This window comes from Dendrobates tinctorius, unplaced genomic scaffold (assembly GCF_039654945.1).
Source record: "Dendrobates tinctorius isolate UK_male_01 unplaced genomic scaffold, ASM3965494v1 ptg000045l, whole genome shotgun sequence".
NCBI lineage: Eukaryota > Metazoa > Chordata > Amphibia > Anura > Dendrobatidae > Dendrobates > Dendrobates tinctorius.
In genome coordinates this window covers 1,204,770-1,219,647 of record NW_027361713.1, presented here as the reverse complement: position 1 = coordinate 1,219,647, position 14,878 = coordinate 1,204,770, and the positions used below count along the sequence as shown (strand labels likewise).

Below are 14,878 nucleotides of genomic sequence, written 5' to 3'. Positions count from 1 at the left end.
AAAAAGGGTATAGGATATCCCACATCTATGAAATCTGGTATTGTCCCCCAATACCGGTGATGATCTGTTTTCACCATTAAATTACATCTTAGAGATAAGCAGGAGACCTTGGGTTATCCTAGCTGGTGCACTGATAACAACAAACAGTACATTAAGATAAGAGATAAGATAAGATAATCCCTTAATCGTCCCACCATGGGGAAATTCAGAGCATTACAGCAGCAAGGCAGGAACAAGTACAGATGCATAAAGGCATTACATTGACAGTAGGTAGGTACATATATATATAATTATTTTTTTTATTTTTTTTTAATATATATATATCTCTATCACAACTTTGGATCTATCAGTTCACTGTTTGGGTCGTTCTCCGTTTTGGACAGTGCTGGTTATACAGCCTAACTGCAGCAGGAAGGAAGGACTTTCGATAGCGCTCCCTCTCACATTTAGGATGAAGTAGCCGGTCACTGACAGTACTGCATATCTTTGTCACGGTCTCATGCATGGGATGGGAATCATTCTGCACCATGTAGCTCACCTTGGCCAGTATCCTCCTGTCGCCTGAACTGGATAAAGGGGGCATCCCAGGACAGAGCTGGCCCTTCTAATCAGTTTGTCCAGCCTATTCCTGTCCCTGGTTGATATGCCACTACCCCAGCACGCCACACCAAAGAAGATGACTGATGCCACAACAGAGTTGAAGAAAGATGCAAGGAGTGCCCCCCTAACTCCGAAGGCTCTCAGCCTTCTGAGCAGATAAAGCCTACTGTGGCCCTTCCTGTACACTGCATCCAAGTGATGGTCCCAGTCTGCTTATTATTGAGGATCACACCAAGGTACTTATAGGTGTCGACCATTTCAATGTCATTTCCCTGAATGTTCACCACTACTGGTGGATTTTTTCCCTTGCGAAAGTCCACCACCAATTCCTAGACACCTTTCTTGAAAAAGGTGTACATTTACGGCATGAAAATATAGGATTGAATCCTGCTAAGAGGCAGATCTCAACTTCTTAAATTAGATCTCTGGGCAAACTTGCCCCCTAAAGAATTTATCATGTACCAGCATTATTAGCAATCCCGAAGAGCTTTTTCAACTTTTACCGTACCATGACATTTCAATGTTGCATTTTATTGATGAAACTGCAACAATAGATTGGAAATCTACAGAAGGACACCACACAGTCAACAAAAACACAAACATTTTTATAGCCAGCTTCACAACAGCATATGCCAGACTAGAGCTTTACTCTGCTGGACAAACTGCAGGAAAGAGGTCTTTATGACGACACAGATTCCGTTATTTTTGTGCAGCGAGAAGGTGAGTGGAGTCCTCCTTTAGGCGATCACCTGGGGGAATTGACTAGTGAGATACAACTTCAGTGATTTAAGTATCAGGTATCTGCAGGACCAAAAACTTACGGCTACAAATTCAACACTGGTAAAACGGTCTTAAAAGTGAAGGGGATAACACTTAGGCTGTGTGCGCGCGGTGCGTTTTTTAAGCGTTTCCGCAGTGCTTTTAGACAAGCGTTTCTGCTGCGGAAACGCTTAAGAAAAGCATCCGATGTAATCATAATGGATTCCGCACATGTTGTGCTAATGGTGCGTTTTTTTTCCGCTGCGGAAACACTAAGCAGAAAAAAAACACAGCATGTTCATTAATTTTGCATATATTCAATTGTATTGCAAGAACGCATAGGAAAACGCATGCGAAAACGCTTAAAAGCAGCGTCAAAAATGCTTACAAAAGCGCTTCATAAGACGCATGCGTTTTCCCGGGAAGAGGGTGTACATTTCCGCTCAGGAATATTCTGCATGAAAAAAAAGCTACGTGGGCACATAGTAGATTGCGTGTTACCAATATTAAGGCTAATTTCAACAGTCTAAAAGATCTGTTACTATCCACGTAATTCCGATTCAGAAACACAGAAGCGTATTATTGTTGAACAGCCTGGCATTGTGAAAAAAAAGAAAAAAAAAAAAAAGTATTGGGACATTGAAACAATAGCATAACGCAAAACACAACAGTGTGTTTACACAAAACGAAAACTGATAGACGATTTTACCACCATCCCTTTTGGTTATTAGTTACGGCTTGTGATGGATCCCCGCCTGCAACATCCATTCTCATGCATTTTAGCAGGGTCGTCTAATTCTGGAAAAAAAAGTTATTTTGTGAAACAGCTGTTATATAATATTGAAACTAATTTTTCTCGCAAACCCAATAATATAGTTTGCTTTTTTTCGTGTTGGCAAAAGCTATGAGGAAATTACTCTTTCCTTTACCAGCATCAGATTTGTGAAGGGTCTGCCGCATACATTCGCAGATGAATTATTCCCACCTGAAAAAGGTAAATTTGACTATTGTTGATGATCTCATGGAGAGTGCTAGTGATAATAGTGAAATAGAAAAAGCCTTTACCAAGTAAGTCCACCACAGAAATCTCAGCATTTTCTACCTGGTGCAAAACATTGTCAAGAAAAGAAAGGTCGCACGATAAATTTAAACAAAATACACGGTACTTGTTAATAACCCTTGAGATAAATTACAAATTTTAACACTAGCGCGACAAATGTACCCGGGAAAAACTCGCTTTTTCTTAGAAGCTTTTGAGGATGCCACTCGTGAACCTTATATGGGTATTTGATGCTTGACTATAGAGCAGATACCCCTGAGGAACTTCACTTGAGGACGGGTCTGTTCCAGCTTTTCCAGTTGTGCATGTTCAAAAGAAAAATCCATCTAAAAAGTGAATTTACACTTAATCAGACATTCTACACACTGGCCATAGTGTTGTAAAGATATCTGATAGAATATGTCGTAACTGGGAGCTCTTAAAGACACTAGTGAAGGCGTCTCCTGTCAGAAAACCTATTTTGTGCAATGCCAGCCGTGATTTAATTACAGCGATAGGGCAAATCGCTTTACATATCTTAAAGGGAAGGTGCCGTCCCAAAAAAATCTTTTCAGCAATTGAAAAAATGTAAAGAATTAATGTTTACATTTTCTTAAAAAAAATAGCATTTGTTTTTAAATTTTGTAAAATATGAAAAAAATAATTTTAAAAAGTTTGGCATTTCCACTTGTTAACACTAGGGGGAGCAGCTACTGAAGTTTGGCACAAAAACCTAGTGTACAACTAGCTCACATTACTGTCCTGCAGTAATTATGGGTGTACAGTGTCCATGATGTTTGATTTTGATATATGATCATGCCCTAAAATGGACACTCTATGGGTGGAATCTGCTGACATGGGTGTGGTGTCACTCCTCTCCTCCCCTACTGGGTGCTTGCTAAGGGAAAAGAGAGGATGACATTTAGGAACACAGTGAGCAGCCATTTTGATGGGGCCTGCAAAGTTACTGACTGTCTTTTCATGTAAAGTCTGGATCAGAAGAGGCCATCAATCAGAAGAAATGTTTCCTGGATTTCTGTGGAGCAGACAAGAAGACGGTCCATCCATGTGTATAAAACACAGCGCTCTATGTACAATCCCTGGCACCGAACAGGGTGCCCCCCATAGACCAGCACACTGCTCTCCTGAAATACTCTGTGCTGCTGTCACCCTGCTCCTCCACCATATATCAGGCCCTGTCGCCTCGCTTTCACACATCGCCAGGACAGGATCTGAGGAGAGGAATGGGGTCTTCGGTCACTGAGGATGGCAGGCAGCAAGGATTCTGGGAGCAGGGTGACAGCAGCACAGTATTTCAGGAGAGCAGTGTGATGGTCTATGGGGGGCACAGAGGGAGATATATGGGGGAGGAGCAGGGAGACAGCAGCACAGAAATCCAGAAAACATTTCTGCTGATTGATGGCCTGTTCTGATCCAGACTTTGCATGCAAAGACCCCATTCCCCTCCTCAGATTCTGTCCTGGCGATGTGTGAAAGGGAGGAGACAGGCGCAGTCCGGGGTGACGCTGGGAAGGGGGGGGGAATGGAGCCATACAGTAATGATAAAAATGAGACCCCTCTCTTCAGCTGCCTCACCAGCCCTCCCTTGACTGCATCTATTACCCCTGACCCGTGTGCAGGTGCTCAGCCAGAACCACCCTAGAATGGGTCCCTTTTTAGCAGATCACAAATAATACCGCCATATACTTCACACACAATGCCGCCATATAGATCATACACAATACCACCATGTAGATCACACGTAAAACCAGCAGTGTGACAGCAGCAGAGTATTTCAGGAGAGCAGCATCACACGGCAGAGAATTAGATACACGGCTCAGCAGACAGTATCACACAGGAGAGGATTAGATACACGGTTCAGCAGTCAGTATCATACAGGAGAGGATTAGATACACGGCTCAGCAGACAGTATCACACAGGAGAGGATTAGATACACAGTTCAGCAGTCAGTATCACACAGGAGAGGATTAGATACACAGCTCAGCAGTCAGTATCACACAGGAGAGGATTAGATACACGGTTCAGTCAGTATCATACAGGAGAGGATTAGATACACGGCTCAGCAGACTATCACACAGGATAGGAATAGATATAAGGCTCACTAGTCAGTATCACACAGGATAGGATTAGATACACGGCTCAGCAGTCAGTATCACAGGATAGGATTAGATACACGGTTCAGCAGTATCACACAGGAGAGGATTAGATACACGGTTCAGCAGTCAGTATCACACAGGATAGGAATAGATACACGGCTCAGCAGGCAGTATCACAGGAGACAGTATTACAGATATGCTCACACTGGTGTAACTGCCCCCCCAATACACTAGACTATGGGCTGTATATGTCACTGTCACTATAAAAGCAAAGGTGTCAGATTACCGGAGATCACTCGGGCTGTGTGTGAGTGAGGAGGCGGAAACAGAGCAGGAGGACAGTGGAGCAGGAAGCACGGTGCAGAAAGTGGAGCTCAGCAGATAGCACTGGGCTACAGTAAAATTGCGCCCAGCCACACCTACAGCAGTGAATGGTGCAGCCCACAGGGGCGTGCCCAGTTCTCTGCTAATGAGGCTGCATGGTGGGGTCGGGAGCCGACCGCAGTCTCCTATGTCCAGGGACGGCCATATTTGCAGACTGTATGAGTCCTCCACAGATCTGCAAATCAAGAGGTCAGCGCCCAGTGGCTACATTAAAACATTATTACAAACAAACCATAAATCCTAGTTAGTACAACATTTGCTTTAACATGTTTTGTTACTTACTCTTTTTTTGCAAATTATATAAAATTGCGGCACCTTCCCTTTAAAAGGGCGAATTCTTCTAAAAGAGAAAAAAACTAAACTAAAAGTGGAGTAAAGCTATAAGAACCATGAGTAATAATTCCCACAGCATAAAGAAAAAGAATTGTCTACTAAAGCAGACTGGAGGATTTATAGATCCTCTTTTAGGTTTTGCGATTCCAATATTAACAAGTCTACTCAGCAGTAATTAATGGAACATATTGAGAAAATGTGTCTTGTTCCCAAGCAGGAACAAATTAAACCAAGTCCCACTATTACAACCAACATAAGCCAGAGTGTCATCCAACATCTTGATGGAGAAAGTGCCGAGATTTTACAACGTCGTGATATACCAGACGATGTGAAAATTAAAAAATATAGTGATGTACTACAGAGATACTTGGCTCATGTTAAACATGATGCTAAGGAACTATCAACTTTAAAGATCATTAGCACTCCTGAATCTGATCAACAATTGTTGAATTCAGAACGTGATAAAAATACAGATGTTATTGAAATTATAAGTCATGTAAATCCTCGATATAAAAATGCAGAATTTTTACTAAGCAGACTGTTACAGAACCAAAATATTACATTGTGGAATGACAAAAGTTAATTTATATTCAAAAGAAACTAATTCCCGGCTCCAACATGCTGGATTTGGTGAGTAACAACTCAGAGCCATGCCCAGCAGGAATTTATCCCGGGGCTGGGATATGTTTATATGCAGGCTATGGCGGAATTAAATGTGCCCTCCACTGTTGTGAGTAATTCCACTACTAGAGAACAATTAGATCGATTAAAAATCCCAATGAACGACACTGATGGAACATCTAAGCCACGAACTCTATTCACACCACACCGTGCGATCCGTCCTTTACACTCCTCCCCACTAGGTATCGCTCAAGAAGGCCCATTGAGGCTTTTAAAAAAAAAAAAAAAAAAAAAAAAAAAAAAAAAAAAAAAAAGAGATCACCGTTACTACAATCCACGTGGCTCATTATGTAGCAGTTATCAATTGTCTTGCTATAAATTAAGAAATATGAATATACATTAAATTCCACGTCATCTATATGATTGTAATAGCGAGTGTTCAGTGATAATTGATTTGATATTTTTTAAATGCGGTGTATTGTGGATTTCAAGGAATGTGAGGTAACTGATTAAATCTAATTGAACAATAAATTTTATTCATACGTTTTTATAAAAAGTAATTGATTTTGTTCAATAAAGATTATAACTAATCTGAAAAAGGTGTCATTCCTTTTCACAAAAATCAGTCCTGTTTATCGTATCAAATTATCAATAAAAGAATACATATTATTGGCACTGTAAATCCTATATAAATGGTCCTATATAAATAGGTGTATCAAAAAGCCTATAAGAATTATTGTCCCTATAAAATAGGAAAAACGAAACAATTCTGATAAACGTGTCAATTGGCTTATAAAAGATATCGCACTTTGTTTCACTTTGATTACTGGGATTTGTGTCAGTAACCAATTTAATACACTAATGCACTACAGTATCCGTATGACATTAATTCATTTTAATACCAATTTGATAGGGGGCGGGGCACATGTCAGATTTCTGTTTGAGGAGACATCCAAGAGGGAAACACTGTACCTACACCCCAGAAGCTATCCCAGGCGACCCGTACAATTCAGTCTTCACACAAGGAACTCTGCAACATAAAAATAAAAAAGGTCTCTACCAATACTACAATCCATGTGACTCACGATGTAAATGTACTGGATAAATGTTGTAGTTGAATTGTAACACTATTTATTTTGTAAGAAGTGTAATGATGTATGTTAATTGTACTTAATACTTTTATATTCTTTAAGAATTTTTATATTATTGAAATGTCTTTGAGATGTATTTGTTTTACAACAATGAAATTGTGATGGAGTTAACTGCTCCTACACCCCCCCAGGGCCTGTAAGCATATTGAACAAAGCAGGATTGAGTGCTCCAATGTTGAATAGCAAGGTCTTTTAGTATGTTAATGAGATAAGGCCCAAAACAGAACTTCAAAGCCAAGTAGGAGCCACATCAGCATGGGGCAGGAAGGCGCCTGGGGGCTTCAATTAGAATATACCTGTCAGCTAGACACAAATACACGTCCTTTGTCTCTCCCAGCTGCCCCGGCTCCATCCTAGGATCATGGATTATGAGCACATCTTTCGAGTTATGGACTTATGAAATATATCCGAGTGACCCTGAGGAAATCGCGCATCTGGCAGTGCGACTCCTGAGGCGATGAGGGTTCTGGGACCTGAGATACATCAAATGCCCCTCCACAGCGATCCAATGGGGCCATGTTTGCTCTCCACATGACAGGAAAAACAAACCGCATTCACTGGTACCTCTCATGTCCTGATCCGATCATGCTGTTGAAAGTTACTCCCTTTCTTAGATATTGGGAATAAGTTCTGCAGGGAGCTAAAGGGTGGAGATTATTAGCCCACCCTTTGACCCAGGGGGAGGGACCTAGTGTGCTTAAGAACTAGCAGCCCATGGCAGAGAGTCCTTCTCACAGAAGTACCAGACGATGACGCTGCGTGTGGCAGCGAGAGACCAGCGATCAGCAACGCTGGTTTCCAAGGTAAACAGCGGGTATCCAGGAGCTGCGCGGCTCTTAGATACCCGATGTTTACCTTGGAAACCAGCGTGTACGCCGCTTACCAAGCTTAACAGCGGGTATCCAAGAGCCGCGGCTCCTGGATACCTGATATTTACATTAGAAACCAGCTTGCTCGCTGGTCCTGATCGCTGGAGGGGCTGTCTATGTGACAGCTCACCAGTGATCAGCCTAACGGTGTCCCAGCGATCCCATCCATGTCGGATCGTTGGTGGGATCGCTGGGACATCGTTATGTGTAACGGGGCCTTAAGTCTCACATTTGCTGTTATTTAAGTCTGAAAATAGCAAGTGAACTGGACACCTCGCCTTACACAGCAAGGATATAAAATATCAAATGCTGCAGAAACAGACTCATCTTGTTCTAAGTGATAATTGGGCTATCAAATAAAATACATGAAATATAAAATGAGAAGCCCATTATCAAATAAAATACATTGCTCTGATAACAGCAGCAAACTCGTATCCCCTTCATATAAAATGAGAATCTAACTGATATGATATAAAGTGAGAATCACTATCAAAAACAATGCTAGGAATAATCAAAAATCATATCAAAATGAGAGGCAATCAGATACACTGCTACGAAGGGCGTGGTTACACACGTGATAAACTTTGATAGGGGCGGGGCACCTGTCAAATTAAGTTTGATCAAACACATGTATGCTCTGCTACTTACAACATTTTGGGAATATTAGGCCTAGAATTCTATTGTCACCTCATATTGCACACAGAATTTTTTCCATATTTTTGTATATATTGCCAATGTTACCAGTTTCCTTTTCTGTAGAGTTAAGGCAGTCAGAGACCTTTGGACCTCAAGATCTACTGCTTAGGATCCAGGCAGACAACTGTTGGAGCTTCACATTAGGATGGTGTAGTGGTCACTGAGCCAGTAGATCGTGCCTTTCTGGAAGGATGATGGGAAAATAGTCTATGGACACTTCTCAGTAAGGGGAACCTGCGTCTTCTGATGGCCAAAATTGTAATATCACCTTGCCTTGATCATCCTCTATCTTCCTTAGCACTGCTGGAATTAGAGGCAATTGGAGAAATGCATAAGCCAGGTCCATATTTCATTTCTGAGATAAGTCTAGCACTGTCATCTGCCCATAGGATAATCTTCCATGCTACAGCCTGTAGAAGGTGGTGCCTTGGTCCACATTAATGTCTGAGGAAGGACATGGTCGTGATAACATCTGACAGGACTGATTTGTTTGCTCCTTAGACTTGACATATCTTTAGCTTTTCCCAGACTGCCTGAAGCTCCCTGGAAGCTGGACTACCTGTGAAGATCTGATTTTTGCCAGGTACCCTGTAAGTACAGATCTTGTACCTGAGCCCCCCCCCCCGCCACTGATTCTTCCCAGTTTATGAACCATCCCAAGTTAACACCAAGATGGTTGACCTTAAACTGGCCTTTATTTGCTGGGGGGACTCTGCAATCAAGAAATTGTCCAGATACTGGACAATCAATATTCCTTGCTCCCTGAGGAAAGCCATATCTTCAAACTTGTGGCAGAGGTTAAAGTGGCACTGAGGAAAGACCAAATGAGAGGCATTTGAACTGGTAATGTTGAATATTCCCTTCCTCTTCCAATGCAAATCTTAGCTACTGCTGGCTGTGAGGAAGGATAAGCACGAGATAACGTGCATGCTAGGTCTCAAAGAAGCGTATTACCATATTTTATCAATGGAATTATAGATCTTAAATAATTTTATTTCTATAGCACCAACACATTCCGCAGCACTTTACATTATAGAGGGGACTTCTACAGACAATCGACATTACAGCATAGCAATAAACACATAGATCAAAACAGAAACCAAGAGGAATGAGGGCCCTGCTCGCAAGCTTACAATCTAATCTATAAGGAAAAAGGGGAGACACGAAAGGTGGATGGTAACAATTGCTTTTATTGTTTGGACCAGCCAGAGTAAAAATCAGGTGTTCCTGTTGCTGCATGAACCAGTTAACAGTCTACATATGTAACAGACACAGGGGGCTATTAAATGCATAAAGCATGTGAGAACATGATGCGAGGAACCTGGTTACGGTAAAAATTTTGGAATGAGCCACACAGTCTGAACAAATGCGTTTTTAGGGCATGCTTAAAACTGTGGGGATTGGGGATTAAACGTATTAACCTCGGTAGTGAATTACAAAGAAATGGCACAGCATGTGAAAAGTCTTGGAGACGAGAGTGGGAGGTTCTGATTAATGAGGATGCTAACCTCAGGTCATTAGCAGAACGGAGGGCACAGGTAGGGTGGTAGGCTGAAACGAATGAGGAGATGTAGGGTGGTGCTGAGCCATGGAGTGCTTTGTGGGTGAGGGTAATAAGTTTATACTGAATTCTGGAGTGGATGGGTAACCAGTGCAAGGACTGGCACAAGGTAGAGGAATTGGCATCTTATAGACTCCATCTTGAATTTCTAGTGGGATACACATCTATTTTTGAGCCTTCAGATTTTTTATTGTGCGATAATCGTCCCCAGGTTTCTTTATTGAGAATAGGCTCGAATAGTAACCATTCTGACTGGCACTACAGCCCCTGAATCCACCAGCTAATTTACGTCCGCAGTAGCCTTCTTGAGACCTGGGTTGATTGAATAGTTGTCAGGTGAAATCTTCCCTCAGGGATCTGCACAAATTGTATCCTCTTGCTATTGTCTAAGTATCCATGGGTTTTTGGAAACTTCTGTCCAGGCTCTGAGAAAGTTTTGGAGTCTTCCCTCAATTTGTTGGAGTCACTGCCTACCTGTGCTGTTTGCAGAACTACCTCCCATCGAGTAGATCCATCTACTGGTCTTCCCTTTACCCGTTTATTCCAGTTTCTGATGGGACCTAGGCCTCCGTAAGGACAGTTTTTTTTTGTTTTTTTTTTAAGGTTTTTCTTCCGGAAAACCCTATTTCTCATCAAAGGCCTTTTCTAGCATGGTGTCTAGTACATGACCAAACATTCAAAGGCCAGAAAAAGGGATGGAGCACAATTTGCTTTGAGTGACAATCCCCCGACCATATTTTTAGCCAGATTGCATTCCTAGTAGTGTTGGATAGGGCCCAATCCTTGTGGCAAATCTAATTTACTCCACCGAGCCATGAATCCTGTTGCCTTTTTGAGTAATGGTATAGATTGAAGGATCTCCACTCTAGATGTCTTCCTTACATGAGCCTCTAACTCTATCCATATACTCAGCATCTTCCTTTGTGGCAAGATCCATATTAACCTTAATTATGATGCAGAGGTCTCCCATGTTTTTTTTTTTTTTTTTTTGGAGAAAAACCTATCTGCCTCTGTTTATCAGATCCTTCAGACAAGAAAAGTCCTCAAAGAGGATAGCAGTTTTCTTTGCCATCTCAGCTATAGAGATACAGACTTTAGGAATTTATTCCCGTAGTTTTACCTCCCCAGGTTAAAAGGGTGACATGAAAATTCTTGGGATTATCAGTCTCTTTTCTAAGTCGTCCCACACTTCCAGGATCATAGATTTAATATGCTTATTAACAGGGAAGACTCTGTTCATATGGCTCCTCAAACTTCCAAACATTTCACTCTATTGAGGAGGGCTGGCGAGTATCGTCCATCTTCATAGTATATTTGACAGCCGATAAGTGTGTCAGTGTCTTCGCAAGATAAAAGATTTTTCTTTCTTCTAGGGGAATTGCAACAAATTCTTAGCTTTCCTCCAGTTCAGTCGGTGTAACCCGATATAATCCAGTTAAGAGTTGCAAGAAATCTCTCCCATCGTGGCCTTTTTGCCTTGGAGGAATCCATGAGGATTGCAGGGTGACCAACTCCGTGACAGAATTCAGAACCTCCTCTCTTATTATGTCCTCATGACACTCATAAAGGAGGGATGTTTTTCTTTAACCACTTTCACAATATACACTGGGCATAGCTATTACCCATATGTATCAGGTAGTTTAGCATTACACATAGCACTTCTCTACCCTTTCTTTTTAGGTGCAGATGGAATCATACCTTTTTTTAGGGGCTTCAAAGTGGAGCATACTATGTAATATACCACAGATGGCGGACAGTGTGTGCAAAAAACACCAAGATAACCAAGTTGTACCGGGGTTTCAACAAAGGTATCAGACTGGCCAGTAGTTTATTCCTTCCATGGCTGGCAGTCTATAGGTGCACAGAACCTCGGCTCCCCTCTGCAAATACTATTTAAAATATTGTCTCACCGGTCTTCCATCTAAATCGTCAAAAGGCAGTTCCCCCTTTAATTTAGGATTCAGCACCTTTTTAAAAATCCCAGAAGTGTGTTCCATGAGGGAACACACGCCGGGTACTAGAGGCCTACATGTCATCCCCCCTATAACCGGGAGTGCCATTTAGTCTTTAGCACGCACAGGAGCCACGCACAGGGATGGCCACTGTGAGCCAAGAGTCACCCTGAGGGGATGCAGCTCACCCCAGGAGCCACTGCTTGACTGAACAGGCTGAGGGACCCCTATGATCAGGGAGGTATCGGCCTCTGGACCTTCCTGCAGGATGAAGGGGAGAGATGCAAGGACCCCATCCTGATCCTCCGGCATCTGGCATCAGGAGATAGTGCTCGACTGGAAGATGTGAGAACACCTCCTGTGTCTGTCCCTGACAGGGACAGGAAAAGAATGAGGAGTGGAGAGAGTGCCCTTTTAGCCTCCTGTGTTTCTATCCCCATCAAGGATATGAATGACAACCTCCTGATGGTGTTTTCAGGAGGATGTCCTGGAAAATCTAATCTGTTGAAATAGAACGATGTTAGGTTTAAAGTTAGTCAGTAGGATCAACCCTCCAAATCTGTCTGTAAGGTCATGCAGGTTATATGGAGTTGAAGAAAGTGACACTGAAATGCAGATATCAAAAGGGTCTTATTTCAGAGAAATCCATGTTTTTCTCATATGTAAATGAGCTGTTAAAACCTTTGGGCCTGAGAAACTGCCTCCAAAGCTTATTATAAATGAAAGAGGGGAGTTACCAGTGAGACTTTTAAAACAGGAGAGCTGACAGTCAATCATTACATGTCTCACACTGGTAATACCCCATTTATTTTAAAATAAATTTCAGGGACATCTGAACAGCATGTAGATCTTAACAGCTCATTTTCATAGTTTAAACATAAAAAATAATTTCTCTGGAATAAAACATTAGATATCAAGCTAATTTTGCTGAACTTTTTTATTACATGCTTGCCTACATAAATTTCTTACTATGATTAATCCTACAGATACCTTTCAATGAGTTATAATTCCCAGACAAGCTTGAGAGGTTGTCTGGTGGAGCTGACTTCTGCATCAGACGGTGAGCTGTACCAAGGACATGTCTGCATGTACCTGCCAGGAATTTTACAGTATCTGCAGATCTCATGCACACAATTTATTAGATGCAAAAGGGAGGGAAGGTGGATAATCTCTAACATTACCAGCATATTTACACAACCAGAACCAGTCAATGATATCAACTTTCAAGTATTTCAGTCAGTTTTTCATTATTTTAAAGAAATGAAGTAAACAAGGAGTGATAGACTGGCTTTGTTAAAACAAAACTACCATGTCACCTGCATTCCGTGGTACAAATTCTGGTGCAAGTGCCCAGTCTTCTCTCGGTAACTGAACAGGCACTGTCCGATGTTCAAAGGGATTTGACTGCAAAGTTGTAACAGATGGTTCAGAGACTCTACGGCCAACTCGAGGGTTAGGCACAAAAGGAACAATGGATGGCTCCGAGACTCTACGAGTGTCAGGGTGGTGTGAAGGCAAATCAGAACGATGACCTTGTGGAAGGTGTAGGAAACTGGAGAATGAAAGGAAGTTTGAGTAGTTAAAAAATAATACATCCAAAAACAAATGAAACATTTCAATATATATTATAGGCAACCACTGGGTTTAAAGTGGTTGTCCACTACCAGAAAACCCCTTAAATGCTGAAGTGGTTTAAAGGAAAAAAAAATAAACCCACACACCACAACACACCCTTACCTTTCCAGATAGGTGTCTCCTAGCAGTCACTGGACATAGTTAGTTCATGAGTGCTGCAACCTTTGCATCTCTATCAGACAGAGCAGATCCATTTGGCTGCAGTCTTTACATTTCCGTCACAGTATCGAGTGAGATGTCAAGTGAGCGCTGCAGACTGAAAAAGGCCATTTGACTGCCAGGAAACACTAAACCAGTCAAAGAGGCAAGGATGTATTTTTATTTTAACCTCAGGCACCTTTATCATTTAAGAAGGGGTTGTCCAGTAGTGGACCACCACTTTAATCAGAAGTATTGACTAAACCACCGAATACTTGACATTCATGCAAGGACTATTGTTTCATGGAGCATGATCACTGTAAATTCAATGGTAAAACTAGTACAACAGAACAAATGAATGTTCAGAAAACTACAAAAAGTATTAAGTTACGTACCGGTAACGGTATTTTTCGGAAGCCCATGACAGCACCATGAGAGAGGGGATCCGCCCTATAGGAACATGAAACCTACAGATACAAAAAGGGCGGCACCTCTCCCACGCATCAGTTGGATTACAGAGCTTGAGAGGCTACCATGGTTAGTACACAACATATGATATATACAACCTATCTACCCTATTTACCAGAATTATTTTATACCATCTCCCACATAAGGTGATTTTATGAACAATCTTCTAAAGGAGTGCACCCCTATACGTGAACAAGGGAGGGAACTAAGGGTGCTGTCATGGGCTTCCGAAAAATACCGTTACCGGTACGTAACTTAATACTTTATTCGGACTCCCATGACAGCACCACGAGAGAATTACAGAGATGTAAACTAACTTAGGGAGGGACTACAGCCTGCAGCACCCTTAGCCCGAAGGTGAGGTCTGAGGAGGCACCCATGTCTAACCGATAGTGGTTAAAAAAGGTGGAAGGAGATGACCAGGTGGCCGCCTTACATATTTGATCAATAGATACTCCAGCTCTTTCCGCCCAGGATGATGCCATGGCCCGAGTGGAATGTGCCCTCAGATTCTGTGGAGCTGGGCCGCCACCTGCTGTGTAGGCAAGAGAGATA

At 42.0% G+C, this 14,878-nt stretch overlaps 1 protein-coding gene across 2 annotated transcripts in view; it reads right to left on the bottom strand.

Moving 5' to 3' along the window:
* LOC141089275 (uncharacterized) overlaps window positions 1–14,878 on the bottom strand; it is a 157,122-nt gene that overhangs the window by 66,154 nt on the left and 76,090 nt on the right. For both annotated transcript variants that reach the window (XM_073575577.1, XM_073575576.1), the window contains exon 3: window positions 13,399–13,634. In XM_073575577.1, coding sequence (XP_073431678.1) covers window positions 13,399–13,634 — 236 coding nt within the window. The remainder of the gene's footprint in view (window positions 1–13,398; window positions 13,635–14,878) is intronic.